The 17131-nt window shown below is 45.0% G+C and overlaps 1 protein-coding gene and 1 pseudogene across 2 annotated transcripts; both read right to left on the reverse strand.

Moving 5' to 3' along the window:
• Positions 1 to 8894: 8894 nt before the first annotated feature.
• On the reverse strand, positions 8895 to 10149 carry MTLN (mitoregulin). The gene is made up of 2 exons (XM_082217158.1): positions 9896 to 10149; positions 8895 to 9206 (listed from the first exon to the last, which is right to left on the reverse strand). Exon 1 carries the CDS (start codon positions 10081 to 10083, stop codon positions 9901 to 9903), a length of 183 nt encoding a protein of 60 aa, XP_082073284.1. The 5' UTR covers positions 10084 to 10149; the 3' UTR covers positions 8895 to 9206; positions 9896 to 9900.
• A 1034-nt stretch (positions 10150 to 11183) lies between these two features.
• On the reverse strand, positions 11184 to 11966 carry LOC309530022 (high mobility group protein B3 pseudogene; annotated as a pseudogene). The gene has a single exon. The product of its transcript is annotated as a high mobility group protein B3 pseudogene (transcript).
• Between the last annotated feature and the right edge of the window lie 5165 nt (positions 11967 to 17131).

Raw genomic sequence — 17131 nt, forward strand, 5'->3', positions numbered from 1 at the left:
ACGCTGCGGCGCGGGATTTATAGCGTCATCCTTAGGCGCTACGAGGAGACGGGCAGCGACGCTTCTCCGGCGTCGAACGGGACTACATGTCCCAGCATGCAACGCAGCCGAGAGATTAAAAGGGGGCGGCACACCCCGAGCTGCCCATGCAAACGGTCCCTTTGGTGATTTTAACGGCATTTTGTCCCCACCTTTTAAAGTGTGCCTTCCTCTTCCAAGGATTTAGAATTCCATGGGACACACCAGGTACTGTGTGTCGCTTAGGTGGAAACCAGAAAGCTGAAGTGCTATAAAGCCGATATAATACGTTTGCAATGTCATTCTAGGAGGTAAAGCAGCTGCAGTATTGGGGTAACACGCAACGCATAAACTACTAGGTTTTTGTGTTTTTTTACATGACATCTATATATGACTAACTAAAAGGTGCACAAAGATCTCCAAGTGAAACGCTCACCACATTTCCAATGCAAAGTCTCTCAAGGTTACGTTATCTTACATAACACTCTTTCACGTAACTTTGGAAACCTTATCTTCTTCACCACAACCATTTTTCTGTAGTGAAAGGACTTTCCCTCTTCTAAAATGCCATTAGGGGGCTTCTCATCACAGGTTTTCAGCGCAATTCAAAGTATGTCTAGTCATAAGTAAGTCCTATTAAGTTCAAGGGGGGGTTACACACAAATTAAAAGGTTCTTTAATTCCTCTTCACTTTCTGCCATCAAGGTTGTGTCATCTGCATATCTGAGGTTGTTGATATTTCTTCCGGCAATCTTAATTCCGGCTTGGGATTCATCCAGCCCAGCCTTTCGCATGATGAATTCTGCATATAAGTTAAATAAGCAGGGAGACAATATACAGCCTTGCCGTACTCCTTTCCCGATTTGGAACCAATCAGTTGTTCCATAGCCAGTTCTAACTGTAGCTTCTTGTCCCACATAGAGATTTCGCAGGAGACAGATGAGGTGATCAGGCACTCCCATTTCTTTAAGAACTTGCCATAGTTTGCTGTGGTCAACACAGTCAAAGGCTTTTGCATAGTCAATGAAGCAGAAGTAGATGTCTTTCTGGAACTCTCTAGCTTTCTCCATAATCCAGCGCATGTTTGCAATTTGGTCTCTGGTTCCTCTGCCTCTTCTAAATCCAGCTTGCACTTCTGGGAGTTCTCGGTCCACATACTGCTTGAGCCTTCCTTGTAGAATTTTAAGCATAACCTTGCTAGCATGTGAAATGAGTGCAATTGTGCGGTAGTTGGAGCATTCTTTGGCACTGCCTTTCTTTGGGATTGGAATGTAGACTGATCTTCTCCAATCCTCTGGCCACTGCTGAGTTTTCCAAACTTGCTGGCATATTGAGTGTAGCACCTTAACAGCATCATCTTTTAAATTTGCCATCACCTCCTGGCAAATAGATGGGGAAGAAATGGAGGCAGTGAGAGATTTTACTTTCTTGGGCTCCATGATCAGTGCAGATGGTGACAGCAGTCACGAAATTAAAAGACGCCTGCTCCTTGGGAGAAAGGCGATGGCAAACCTAGACAACATCTTAAAAAGCAGAGACATCACCTTGCCAACAAAGGTCCGTATAGTAAAAGCCATGGTTTTCCCAGTAGTGATGTATGGAAGTGAGAGCTGGACCATAAAGAAGGCTGATCGCCGAAGAATTGATGCTTTTGAATTATGGTGCTGGAGGAGACTCTTGAGAGTCCCATGGACTGCAAGAAGATCAAACCTCTCCATTCTGAAGGAAATCAGCCCTGAGTGCTCACTGGAAGGACAGATCGTGAAGCTGAGGCTCCAATACTTTGGCCACCTCATGAGAAGAGAGGACTCCCTGGAAAAGACCCTGATGTTGGGAAAGATGGAGGGCACAAGGAGAAGGGGACGACAGAGAATGAGATGGTTGGATGGTGTTCTTGAAGCTACTAGCATGAGTTTGATCAAACTGCGGGAGGCAGTGGAGGACAGAAGTGCCTGGCGTGCTCTGGTCCATGGAGTCACGAAGAGTCGGACACGACTAAACGACTAAACAACAACAACACACAAATGATTGGGTATAGCAGTGGTTTCTAATTGATGGTCCACAGACCTCAGGGGGTCCTTGTAACCCACCCAGGGGCTCTGTGGCACCATCCCCATAACAAAAACTACCATAGAGATATCAAAAATTTCAAAAGTAGAGGGTCCATGGCTTCACTTATGAAAAACAGGTTTTAAAGTACTTAGCTAATTGGGAACCACTGGGGTATAATATTGCAGCACCATTATACTCAGCATCACCAGATGTGCAAATGAAATTATATATTGTGGATAGAAAGTGTATGTTGGTTGATATATATATATATATATACATACACACACACACACACCAAGTGATGTGATATATATATATATATATATGCTTTCGTAGATTTTCACGGGTACAGGAATGCAGGTTTTGGTGTCTTCGGGTGTCTTCCCGTGTAAGAGTCGGGGTGTCTGTGCGACGTTTCGACGAGGTCTCACTCGTCATCTTCAGGCTGGTGCTTTCGGCTTCTTGTTACTGGAACAGAGCAGAGTCTGGTGTTTGAGTTCCTATAAATACTGTTGAGGGGTGTGGTGTATAGCCTCCAACGTTCTGGGCAAAGAGGAAGTTCCTAGATTAGTGTGCCTTTTCTTCTTTTGTTCCTTAATTACTTGAGGGATATCTTGGGTGATTTCATGAGTGGTATTCAGAATATCACTGGGTGGGTCATTAAGTGTAGATTAGTTGCTAAAGCTTTCGTGTCTTGACCTCTTGAGCTTGTGAAGAGTTTTTCTGAGAAGATGGCTGTGCTGCATTTAGTTGTGCTCTGGCTTGGCTTCGTGTATAGGGGCGAGCTATGGTTTTGTGCCTTGTGCCAGCCAGATCTGTGTAGGGATTGCAGGGGGGTGCAGCATCCGGAGGTGCCACTATAGTTTGGCTACTGGATGGAGTCTGTAATATGTCTGTGGAGAGGGTCTGGGTTTGGGTCTGGTGTGGTTGATTGGTGACGGCGTTCTGTGTGCCTCTGGTTCTGGTGTCGGTTTTTGTGGGGAGGGCTAATACAAAAAACCTGATGGCTCCCTAGGACACACTATCTACCGGAAAAAAACACACACCAACCGCTACTTACATGCACAATCACACCACCACCCTGCACAAATAAACTCCGTAGCCAAGACTCTCATCTCCAGAACCAAACGCCTGGCTGACAAAGACCACTTGACAACTGAGTTACAGAATCTCTCAAATGTGTTAATCGCCAATGGATACCAGAAAAACAGGGTTACGAAGCTAATCCAAAAAGAAACACCCCCCAAAAACCAAGACACAGAAGAAAACAATGGCATGGCCCTCCTTCCTTATATCAAGGGCACTACAGACAAAATCAGCAAAATCCTCCATAAACACAATATCAAAACAGCCTTCTGCACCAACCAAAAAATAGCCAATATCCTCAGAAACCCAAAAGACAAAATCCAGCTGGAAAACCAAGGGGTCTATGAAATACCCTGCAAAGTCTGCCCAGCCACGTACATTGGACAAACAAACAGACGAATAAATGCACGTATCGCAGAACACAAGAATGCCGTCAAAAAAGAAGAAAAAACTTCCTCTCTTTTCCAACACATGAAAGAAACAGGACATGAAATTAATTTTGCAGATTCCAAATTGCTCTTTAACATGGAACATCACCACAAGAGAATAATCATGGAAGCCATCGAGATAGAGAAACACCCTCACAACATGAACAAGCGTGACGACACGTCCCGCCTGCCAGACATCTGGAAATTAGCCCTCCCCACAAAAACCGACACCAGAACCAGAGGCACACAGAACGCCGTCACCAATCAACCACACCAGACCCAAACCCAGACCCTCTCCACAGACATATTACAGACTCCATCCAGTAGCCAAACTATAGTGGCACCTCCGGATGCTGCACCCCCCTGCAATCCCTACACAGATCTGGCTGGCACAAGGCACAAAACCATAGCTCGCCCCTATACACGAAGCCAAGCCAGAGCACAACTAAATGCAGCACAGCCATCTTCTCAGAAAAACTCTTCACAAGCTCAAGAGGTCAAGACACGAAAGCTTTAGCAACTAATCTACACTTAATGACCCACCCAGTGATATTCTGAATACCACTCATGAAATCACCCAAGATATCCCTCAAGTAATTAAGGAACAAAAGAAGAAAAGGCACACTAATCTAGGAACTTCCTCTCTACCCAGAACGTTGGAGGCTATACACCACACCCCTCAACAGTATTTATAGGAACTCAAACACCAGACTCTGCTCTGTTCCAGTAACAAGAAGCCGAAAGCACCAGCCTGAAGATGACGAGTGAGACCTCGTCGAAACGTCGCACAGACACCCCGACTCTTACACGGGAAGACACCCGAAGACACCAAAACCTGCATTCCTGTACCCGTGAAAATCTACGAAAGCAAATATCTCACCTCTACGGGGAGGAAACCTTCCAGCTGACAAGAACCTACGAGAAACTAGAAATCCGAAGAGCCACCATCTTATGTGATCTCCTGTTCCTACGCAACTGCCGAGACAACAACTTAACTCCCACATGCTTCCAACTTAAATTCCACTCTAAAACCCCAGCTACCGAAAGGATCCTGAAACGAACTGAACTATCCCTAATCAGAAACGAAATACATAAGAAAAGATACCTACTAAACCAAACCAACAAAGATCTGCTCACTCTTCACCTCAAACTATGTAACAAAATCCACCCTGCACTCTGGGACAAATGCAAACAACTAGCCGTCTGGAGAGCTGAAACTGAGACCTCACATAAGACAGACAGACACACCAACAAACTCTACAAACTAGAGAAACGCCAGAAGCCCAGCCACCCTCCACAACAACCCATGAAACAAACAGTACATAACATATCAAACAGGATCCTCACCCCAACTGAAACCAAAGTACTCTCCAAAGGTTTCAACTTTGCAGTCGCCCCGAGACGCATCCCCACGGAAAACATCATATGCGGAGTCGAAGCTAGCCTGACCAAAATCGACCCAGATGAAGCCAATAAAATCAGACTTGAAGTCACCAACATCCTCTGCTCCAGCAAACCACCCAGAAGCAATTTACACAAAGAAGAACAGAAAGCACTCACCAACCTGAGGAAAGACAACAACATAATCATTCTCCCAGCAGACAAAGGCAACGCCACTGTTGTGATGAACACATCGGACTACCAAGCAAAACTATCAAATCTACTCCAAGACCCTACCTACCAACCTATAAAAACAGATCCCACCACCTATCTGGAAAAAACCACCAAATCCAAAATAAAAGCCTCTCCTATCAGTGAAGAAATCCAGCTAAGAATCATCCCCAGAGAAAAATCATCCAGATGCCCCAAACTCTACGGTCTCCCCAAGATACACAAAGAAGGAACACCACTCAGACCAATAGTCAGCTCCATAGGCTCACCTCTACAAAATCTCGCTAAATTTCTCGCTAAGCAACTTCAGCCCTATGCAGAATCCATCGCTTCACACGTTACTAACTCCTTCCAGTTCATAGAAACAATAAAGAAACAATACCTACATCCCGATGACCTACTTGTGAGCTTCGATGTTGTATCTCTCTTCACTCAAGTGCCCATTAATGAAGCCTTGACAGCCATTCAAAACAAATACAACCCCCCCAAATACATCCTGGACCTGACCAACCACTGCCTAACCAACACGTACTTCATCCACAATGGACAAAGATACAAACAGATAGAAGGAGCACCTATGGGATCACCCCTCTCACCGGTCATCGCAAATTTGTACATGGAACACTTTGAAACCAATGCTTTAGACAAGTCAGAACACAAACCCAAACTTTGGCTCAGATATGTTGACGACACCTTTGTAATTTGGCCACACGGGAAAGAAAAACTAGATAGCTTCCTCACACATCTCAACAGCCTACACCCCAAAATACAATTCACTATGGAAATAGAAGACAACAACCAACTCCCCTTTCTTGACGTCCTAATCTACAAAAAACCTGATGGCTCCCTAGGACACACTATCTACCGGAAAAAAACACACACCAACCGCTACTTACATGCACAATCACACCACCACCCTGCACAAATAAACTCCGTAGCCAAGACTCTCATCTCCAGAACCAAACGCCTGGCTGACAAAGACCACTTGACAACTGAGTTACAGAATCTCTCAAATGTGTTAATCGCCAATGGATACCAGAAAAACAGGGTTACGAAGCTAATCCAAAAAGAAACACCCCCCAAAAACCAAGACACAGAAGAAAACAATGGCATGGCCCTCCTTCCTTATATCAAGGGCACTACAGACAAAATCAGCAAAATCCTCCATAAACACAATATCAAAACAGCCTTCTGCACCAACCAAAAAATAGCCAATATCCTCAGAAACCCAAAAGACAAAATCCAGCTGGAAAACCAAGGGGTCTATGAAATACCCTGCAAAGTCTGCCCAGCCACGTACATTGGACAAACAAACAGACGAATAAATGCACGTATCGCAGAACACAAGAATGCCGTCAAAAAAGAAGAAAAAACTTCCTCTCTTTTCCAACACATGAAAGAAACAGGACATGAAATTAATTTTGCAGATTCCAAATTGCTCTTTAACATGGAACATCACCACAAGAGAATAATCATGGAAGCCATCGAGATAGAGAAACACCCTCACATCATGAACAAGCGTGACGACACGTCCCGCCTGCCAGACATCTGGAAATTAGCCCTCCCCACAAAAACCGACACCAGAACCAGAGGCACACAGAACGCCGTCACCAATCAACCACACCAGACCCAAACCCAGACCCTCTCCACAGACATATTACAGACTCCATCCAGTAGCCAAACTATAGTGGCACCTCCGGATGCTGCACCCCCCTGCAATCCCTACACAGATCTGGCTGGCACAAGGCACAAAACCATAGCTCGCCCCTATACACGAAGCCAAGCCAGAGCACAACTAAATGCAGCACAGCCATCTTCTCAGAAAAACTCTTCACAAGCTCAAGAGGTCAAGACACGAAAGCTTTAGCAACTAATCTACACTTAATGACCCACCCAGTGATATTCTGAATACCACTCATGAAATCACCCAAGATATCCCTCAAGTAATTAAGGAACAAAAGAAGAAAAGGCACACTAATCTAGGAACTTCCTCTTTGCCCAGAACGTTGGAGGCTATACACCACACCCCTCAACAGTATTTATAGGAACTCAAACACCAGACTCTGCTCTGTTCCAGTAACAAGAAGCCGAAAGCACCAGCCTGAAGATGACGAGTGAGACCTCGTCGAAACGTCGCACAGACACCCCGACTCTTACACGGGAAGACACCCGAAGACACCAAAACCTGCATATATATATATATATATATATATATGCTTTCGTAGATTTTCACGGGTACAGGAATGCAGGTTTTGGTGTCTTCGGGTGTCTTCCCGTGTAAGAGTCGGGGTGTCTGTGCGACGTTTCGACGAGGTCTCACTCGTCATCTTCAGGCTGGTGCTTTCGGCTTCTTGTTACTGGAACAGAGCAGAGTCTGGTGTTTGAGTTCCTATAAATACTGTAGAGGGGTGTGGTGTATAGCCTCCAACGTTCTGGGCAGAGAGGAAGTTCCTAGATTAGTGTGCCTTTTCTTCTTTTGTTCCTTAATTACTTGAGGGATATCTTGGGTGATTTCATGAGTGATATTCTGAATATCACTGGGTGGGTCATTAAGTGTAGATTAGTTGCTAAAGCTTTCGTGTCTTGACCTCTTGAGCTTGTGAAGAGTTTTTCTGAGAAGATGGCTGTGCTGCAAGCCAGAGCACAACTAAATGCAGCACAGCCATCTTCTCAGAAAAACTCTTCACAAGCTCAAGAGGTCAAGACACGAAAGCTTTAGCAACTAATCTACACTTAATGACCCACCCAGTGATATTCAGAATATCACTCATGAAATCACCCAAGATATCCCTCAAGTAATTAAGGAACAAAAGAAGAAAAGGCACACTAATCTAGGAACTTCCTCTCTGCCCAGAACGTTGGAGGCTATACACCACACCCCTCTACAGTATTTATAGGAACTCAAACACCAGACTCTGCTCTGTTCCAGTAACAAGAAGCCGAAAGCACCAGCCTGAAGATGACGAGTGAGACCTCGTCGAAACGTCGCACAGACACCCCGACTCTTACACGGGAAGACACCCGAAGACACCAAAACCTGCATATATATATATATATATATATATATATATATATATATATATATATAAGCTATTTCACCTAGCTGATCTGCAATGAATTTAGGATTTGCTTTATACCAAGTCAGACCACTGGAACATCTAGCTCAGTACTGTTGACACAGAACAGCAACAGTACTCCAGTTTCAGACAGGAGTCTTTGCGCGAGCCCTACCTAGATATGCTGGCATCTGAACTTGGAAGCACTGAGCTACAGTCATTCTTCATTAGCTGCTGCACTTCACACATAGCTCAATTACCTTTTCATAGGCTTTGCTTTAACTTTAGCCAGTTGGCTGTATCTGGCTTGTACTGACTCTGGTACTTTAAAGTGTATGGTTTTCTTTGTTTGTTTTAATGCTGTGAAGTACTTCAAGAGCTCGCCTCTGTTTGATAAGTGGTATGTTACCTGTAAGAAATACCGGTAAATTTATGTAGTAAATACCCAGTCCTTTTATGTAGTAAATGAGCAAACTATAACCTCCAGGAGATCACGCCACAGTAAAACAGTTCAGCTCTGTGGGTTGGTTAGGGAAATGCGACCCAACTTTACCATCAAGCAGGAGGGTTAAGTTTTCACAGCTAAAGAGCCTTATAAATAAAGCATGCCTTCATTTTCTGAGCCAACACAATTTAACTAGAATAACTTGTTAAAATAAAGTTTATTTAGTCACATGCAGACACTTGTTATCAAGATTCAGTCATCATAGTTCAAGTGTTAGACAATGAAACAAATCTTCCAAACATGGCACAAGAAGTTGACCCCATCAAAGAAGACCACAAAATTTCAGCGTTTGTATTGATGATGTTCTTCCATACATGTTGAGATTTTTCAGGTATCAGTCTTATTGAGTGAAATAACAGAAGCATTATTCTTGTACGTGTGTGTTTTCTCAAAGTCTGTTAAATGTCAGATTTGATCCAAAGGCTTCCTCTTGCTTCCATTTGCTCCTGGCTGTTGATAGGAAGAGAAACAAAATAATAATAATATAAATGATGCTATCTATTCAGGTTTCTTCAAAATCAAAAGTGGATAGGTTAAGGTAAAGGGACCCCTGATCATTAGGTCCAGTTGTGACCGACTCTGGGGTTGCGGCGCTCATCTCGCTTTATTGGCCAAGGGAGCCTGCGTACAGCTTCCGGGTCATGTGGCCAGCATGACTAAGGCACTTCTGGCGAACCAGAGCAGTGCACGGAAACGCCATTTACCTTCCCGCCAGAGCGGTACCTATTTATCTACTTGCACTTTGATGTGCTTTCGAACTGCTAGGTTGGCAGGAGCAGGGACCAAGCAACAGGAGCTCACCCCGTTTCGGGGATTCGAACCGCCGACCTTCTGATTGGCAAGTCCTAGGCTCTGTGGTTTAACCCACAGCGCCACCCGCGTCTATCTATTCAGGTTTCTTCAAAATCAAAAGTGGATACATTGAAGCAAATAAAAGTTGGGTAGCCAACTGCTAGTTTGGCGTTCAAAAGCCAGCAGTCCTCTTTTTAGAAAGCCATGGAAGGGGGTATGACCCTTCCCGGCCACCACTCCCCCGAGAAGCCATGCAGAGGGGCATGACCCTTCCCGGCCACCACTCCCTCAAGAAGCCGTGCAGAGGGGCATGACCCTTCCCGGCCACCATCCCGCGACGTCCTCACCTGCCTTACGCCAGGTCCAGCTTCTTCTGCGTGGCCGCCAGCTGGTCCTGCAGCCGCTTCTTCCGCCAGTCGAGGTAGCGCCTGCGCGCCCTGTTCGCCTGCCAGCCCACCAGCACCCCCGAAGCGAAGGCCAGCAGCACCGCCAGCTTCACGGAGCGCTCCGAGAGCGGCTCCGAGCTCAGCGCCATGTTTCCCACCGTCCGCCTACTACGGTGCCCACGGAGGGCCAAACTGCTTCCCTTTGCGCCCTGCCAAAGGGAAAGGGGGGGAAGGGTTTTTTTCCGGAGCAGCGGCCACTAGCGGTCGAGCGTAGGCAGGCACACTGGGGCTGTGATGCTGTGCGATGAGCGCTTTTCCTCGACAGCGGATCCGGCTGAAATTCCGTAGGCTTCCTTCGGGGTTAAGCCGAGGCTCGCGCCTTCGAAAGAGCTTTTCGATTTTCTGCCCTAAGGTGCCATTACGCTGAAGAGGAAAGTACTAGATAGAAGTAGTCATGATTGTTTGTTTTTGTATATTTTTGTTTGTTTTCAAGAATAATACATAAGTACAGATTAATAAAAATATGTTCAGCAGTAGATATTTGCCGTTTTTCAGTCATTACTTGCTATTGCAAAGGTTGATGAATGCAATACATCATGTAACCATAAAACATAGCTATATACTGCCACAACCCCCCCAAACATAAAAGACTTAGTAGTAGTAATGTTTTTTATATTAAATATATTTGCTATTTTACTTGCCTTTAACCTTTTATGATTTTATTGCTTAGTTTTATGTTTTTCATATTATAAAGTGCTGTAATATATCTAGTTAAGGCCATGCCAATCTTCCCCTTGAACGCTGTTTTCTCATTCTTTTATAAATACAGTTTTATTGATTTCCAATATATAACAACAATTACAAAAGAAAGGGTGGATGTAAAAGCAAAATCCCAGTTTACACTCCTCCAGGACAGATCAGTCTACTTGAGTTTGCCAAAGTCCAATCTGTGATTTCAGTGGTTGCCGTTCTTCAGGGTTATCAGCAAAGTATTTTATAGATGCCATATTTCAACAAATTTGTCTACATCATTTGTATTAGTCAATGCATGTAATCTCTTTGTTAATTATTCAGTAATAACATGGCAAAGAAGCAGTTCTCAGGATACACACGAACACACATTGCACAAACACAGAAATAAGTACCTAACGGACATTCATGCAAGCACATTTTCGTTTCCAAAAGGGCAAATAAGACACTATCTTCTTAAAACAACAGGTGCCTGTTTGTTTTTCCAAACTCTCCCTACTCTATGGTATTCACATGGAGACAAGTATTATACAGTTTCTCATTCATTGTCGTCGTCCTCCTCATCTTCCTCCTCGTCATCTTCTTCGTCATCCTCCTCCTCTTCTACCTTTTTCCAAGCTGCAACAGCATCTTTAGCTACGGGACTCGTTGCACCATCAAACTTGCCTTTAGACTTGTAGTCAGCTACATCCTTCTCATACTTCTCCTTCAGTTTTGCAGCCTTGTTGTTGTAAGGCTGTTTCCCCCCATCACTGAGGTTGTTCCACATTTCACCCAATTTCTTTGCCAAGTCTCCAATGGAGATGCCAGATTAGTGGATTTGATCTTGGGATGGAATTCTGAACAGAACAGGAAGAATCCAGACGGTGGTCATTTGGGGACATTGGGGTCCTCCTTCTCCTTCTTATCCACCCTTTGCTGGTCCGTAATCTTTCATTTCTCTATCATACCGCACTTTAATAGCTTTAGCCATCTCATCAGATTCCCCCTTCTCTTTGCTTGACACGGTCTTCCGCCTCTCTGAGCACTTTTTGGAGAACTCTGCAAAGCTGATGGGAACTTCTGGGTTCCTCTTCTTGTGTTCTTCACGGCAGGTCTGAACAAAGAAGGCATAAGCAGACATCTTCCCCTTCAGCTTTTTTGGGTCACCTTTAGCCATCTTTACTCCCTGTATTGTTCACTTTAACCTAGGCTATAAGCAGGGGAAGAGAGCGAGACACACACATGACACGCCAAGACTCAACGCTAGTAGTTGGGGCTCAGCCTCACTGTTGTCTGGGGCTTTATATGCCAATAGCAATACCTCAAAACCAGCTTGGGGGCTAGTAGGCAACCGGTGTTGATCCCTTAGCACTGGTAAGAGGCACTATTCACTACCTGGGCCACCAGCTCCAGCCTCTGGACCAGCTGTAAGGGAAGCCTCACGGAAAGCACATTACAGTAGTCTAAACATAAGGTTACCATCCCATGAGCCCCAGTGGCCAAGCTGTGCCTGTCCAGGAAAGGGTCAGATGACACACCCATCAAAGCTGGAGGCAGCTGCTCTTCACAATGGAGAAGACCCTACCTTTGGGCTGATGTCCTCCCTGGATTCCATTGCTGCACTCCTTTTCTTGAGAGAAGTCCTGCTTCCCTAGCCAAGGCAGCCATATCCTGGGATGGGAGAATACCCACCTCTTCCAGCCTCTATTCTCCAGTCTCAGTCCCTGCCAGTCATCCTCCTGTTGTCCCCCCCCCCCTGCTCATCTGTCTCAGCCTGCCACTCCACACCTGAGCCAGTCATGCGAATCATGACAACCGAAAGATGCAGCAGATACAACAGGATCCCACTGTCCCCAACAATGTATTCACAAACGGACAAAACTCCACTCTCCACTGCAGATCCGTAGCCAGTTTACATTCCCACTCCTTAGGTGTTATTGTTCCCCTGGGGTCCTCAACAAGACACTCTCAAACACCACCACTCTGGGTGCCCATAAGGACCGCTTGCCCCTCCAAAAATGTTGAATTGTGGGGTTTTGTAAAGCTCTCCCCCCACCCACCGTGAGTGGCCCTGGGCAGAATCAAAAGCAAAGTGCAGGCATCCAATCAGTTTATACTCTTAACCTTCCTTTCCCAGAATTCCTCTGGGCTACACATGAGCATACATTCCCTGTGTTTATGTTTGCTAGTGTGTGTTTTGCCTGCTTTTTGTTTTTCTTGGTTTGGGGTGTTTTGCCTGTTTGGGTTGTTTAGTTGACATGAGTCATATCTCATGTTACGTTTGCTTCATGTTACATTTTTTCAGGTTGTGTCCCGCAGCGACCTGGAAGTACCGGAAAGGGTTACTTCTGGGTTTTGCCGCTCATGCATGCGCAGAAGTGCTAAATCACGCTTCGCGCATGCGCAGAAGTGCTAAATCACGCTTCGCGCATGCGCACCAAATCACGCCACGCACCTGCGCAGATACGGCGCTTCAGGTTGCAGGCTTTTCATGTTGCAAACGGGCCTCCGGAATGGATCCCGTTCGCAACCAGAGGTACCACTGTATTTTCCCTTTTGGGAGAAGTGTTCTCCTCCTCCTCTTCATTTGGGGGGGGGGCAGTTTAGCTATTTTGCCTGTAGGTGGGATTCCGGGCATCATTTATTTCTTCCCCTTCTGTGAATTTGCTTCTACAAATGGGATGGATTTCCAAACATTCTTCCCAGGCCAAAAAATCTTGGGGACCACGATGCACGCTGTTCAGAAACCTGTTTTGCCAGCTCATTACCTCCCACCCTAGCAGACCTTTAACCACTTGCATTGGACTGTATTTTCATTTGACTCTGCATAGTAGCAGGGCTCATCTAAGCCTGCAATCCTATCTACACTTTCTTCCAAATAGACATGCATAGGATTATGTCTTGTAGTGCCGGCCACCAAGCTTTGCTTTGTTCATTTCCTCTCCTATCCACGTGCGTATTTGTGTGTGCTTGTGTCTGTGTGTAGAAATCTGTCAACTGAGAATAACACCTCATGCATTTGACAGAATGGACTCTAGCCCACAAAAGCCTGGGCTGCAATTAATTTTTAACCTTGAAGGTGCCCCAGAACTCTTTGTTCAGCTGAAAACTAATAAGAACAGGAGTGTGCCTATAGTAATCTAATAGTTAAATCCACTTGAATGAACTTGATTGTGCCCTTTGTATGCAAACCCCTCCTCTGTACGTCCCTGGACAGATAAATGCTTCCTCAGCATTTCTGAGGCACTGCTTAGAGAAACAATATTAAGCTGGCTTTAATGCCAAACTTCCTTTTCCTGCATGCCAGATTCCACCGCTGGCAGACGAACAAACCAGCGAGCTCCAGCCACAGCCCATGAAAGCAGCGAACTTTTCAACCCTCCGCTGTAACTGCTCCTTTCAGAACGGCCAGATGGGCAGCCATTTAGTCAATGAAACCATCCAGCCCACAAGAAAAGAGCATTATGCACATTGCGTATGTAAAGTAGGAATGAAACTCTAAATAAAATACTTCTGGGCAGCCACCTTGGCTGAAAACATCCCAGTCCTGGCATACAGCCTGCCTCCCGTAATTTTCCAGTCCTTTACCGTAAAGTTAACCAGCCCTCAGAGCACATAGGAGGCTGCCTATTCCAGATCGGACCATCTGTGCATCTGGCTCAGAACTGTCTACAACAGGGATGGTGAACCCGCTGGGCAAGAGCCACAGCGTAGCCAAAGAACATCTGCTTTGCATGCACAAGGTCCCAGATTCAGTCCCTGGCATCTTCTGGCCAAGCTGTGAGAGACTCCGGCCTGAAATTCTGGATAGTCACTGCGACATAGAAAACTATAAGTGGAAGGCAGTTTCCTATGTTTCCGGGTGCCAGTGCATTCAGTACACCATCCAAGAAGAGTCACTCACTCTCGCTTGATCAGTGGATCTAGTTTAACTTAGTTGAATCTAGTTTTCGATGAAATCAATGGGCCTTAAGTAAGGTCTTCTTCCACAGATTCCATTGGCACTTCACTTCAGTTGGTTGGTTGGCAGCCGCCTATCTAAGGAGACAATAGAGGACTGCTCCTTTGGGAGTGAAATCAAACCATTGGAGATTTGCAGTACCTGCTGTGGCTGTAGAGACATGTTTTGTTGCAGCTGGGGCAGATGCATCATGGTGTTTCTTCTCTCTGTGTTCCTCCCAGAGATCATTCCTCCTCTGATCACTGCTAAGGATACATGACTTAACTGTCTCAAGGCACTACGGTCATCTGCAAGGGATTCCCACGTGGCAGGGTTCATGTTACAGTTGCAGACATCTTTGTAACACAGAGTTGCTCTGCCAATGGGCCTGGTGTCTTAATAATTGGCTCTCATGCATTTGAGAACTCAATCAGGGTTCCAGGTAACATGAAACAGCTGTAGGCACACACCTGTGCCTGCATAGGCTCTGTTCCAGGCATAGGCAAACTCGGCCCTCCAGGTGTTCTGGGACTACAATTCCCATCATCCCTGACCACTGGTCCTGCTAGCTAGGGATCATGGGAGTTGTAGTCCCAAAATATCTGGAGGGCCGAGTTTGCCTATGCCTGCTCTATGTTTGCTTTGTACAAACATCCACATGAAAGGCAAAAGGGGAATACATCTTTTAGGATGATGATTGTCATCTGCATGTTTTATGAGTATTAAAAGTATGGGGGGGGGGAACCTGTCTAATATACTGGGACACCTTTTTAGTTGACCAAAAATGTCTTTGCAGTGTAATCCTAACTGTATCTACTAAGATTTAAGTCCCACTGAGTTTAATGTGACTTACTCTCAGGTAAGTGGGGTGAGAATTATGGCCATAATCAAATTAATTTACCTTTAAAAAACTTATTTTTTCGTTATTTCTTTTTTTCTGAAAAAATGGGAGAGGAAACCTTACAATTCCCATCAGTCACAGCCAGCATGACCAATGGTGGGGATGATGGGAATTGTAATTCTGCAACATATTAAGGGCCAAAGATTCTCCACCCCAGGATTAAGCCAACCCCATTAAATGCTGCAGCCCTGGTTTTGTCATTTCTGTTTCCAGTTGTTTTGTTGTTTTTAAATCTATATGTTATTTGTAAGTTGCGGTGAGACCCTTTGGGGTTAGTTGGTGGGAAAATCAGTGTTATAAATAAATTGTCCATTACTTATTTGGATCCTTAACATTTCTTTTAGCTTTGTAGCACTTGTAGCTGTGATGGGGGAGAGAAGGAACAGAGAAGTGTGGCTGCAATCACACACATGGAAATGTGCATATATTGTGGGATGCCAGAGTCCTGTGGCATCTTGAAAACAAGTGGATTTATTGTGGCATTTAACTTCCATGGATTACAGCCTCTTCATCTAATGCATTTAGTGTTATTCCGATTTGTAGGTCCACATATCTTCTTCTTCTTTTTGGGTGAGGCTTGTCAAAAGTGTTGCCGGAGAGAAACGAAATGCAGAAAAGTGCAGACCTTGATAATGGCATACTTAATATGGTGATTTACAAAAATGCTCTCAGTCTAATCTGCAAACGATGGCATTGAAACTCCTGATGCATTTAGACCAGGGAAAAGAGACGGCGGAAGAAGATTGGAAGAAATTTAAGAATTATCTTAAGAAATACTGTAAAATTTATGAGTCTTAGAATGATGTGGTTTTTAAAATTAAAATGGAGTACAGTTGTAAAGATTAAGTTGAAAAAAAGTAACAATGAGAATTAGACAAGATTAAGGGTGAGGATTTGCTGAACTAAATTTTTGAAATGGGAATGCAGAAAGGGGAGGTATGAGGAGGTCGGTGAAATAAGTTTTAAGAAAATAAGGTATTGAAACTATACTTGTTCTTCTTTTTTATTTTATTTTTGTTTGTGTTTGTGTGTATTGATATGTTTGTTATAATTTGTAAAATCCTAATACTGTAAATATTTATATATATATAAAAAGAAAGAAACTCCTGATGCATTTAAAGCACGTGGCTGCCAATCTGCTACTAAGCTCAGTCCAAGGTACACAAATGGTGGGAGATGGAGTCCAGCAACGCCATACCTCCCTGATAGAGTGTCTGCCCTGCACAGGTGGTCGCCGGTTCAATCCCCGCTGGCATCTCCAGGTGGGGTTGGGAGAGGCTCCTACCTGAGACCCTGGTGAGTGGCTGCCAGTCAGTGTAGACAACACTCAGCTAGATAGACCAATGGGCTGACTTGAGTACTAAGGCAGCTTCCTATGTGTTCCTTGAAAACAGGGACTTGCTTTCCCACAAGGATGTAGCGAGGTAGCGAGTTAAACGTGCAGAGGATGGGGGCGCTTTTGAAATCCTACGATGCCCCTTTGTTGTTGTTTAGTCGTTTAGTTGTGTCCGACTCTTTGTGACCCCATGGACCAGAGCACGCCAGGCACTCCTGTCTTCCACTGCCTCCCACAGTTTGGTCAAACTCATGCTGGTAGCTTCAAGAACACTGTCCAGCCATCTCG

Source organism: Podarcis vaucheri, assembly GCF_965113315.1.
Source record: "Podarcis vaucheri genome assembly, chromosome: 3".
In the NCBI taxonomy this organism is placed as follows: Eukaryota; Metazoa; Chordata; class Lepidosauria; order Squamata; family Lacertidae; genus Podarcis; species Podarcis vaucheri.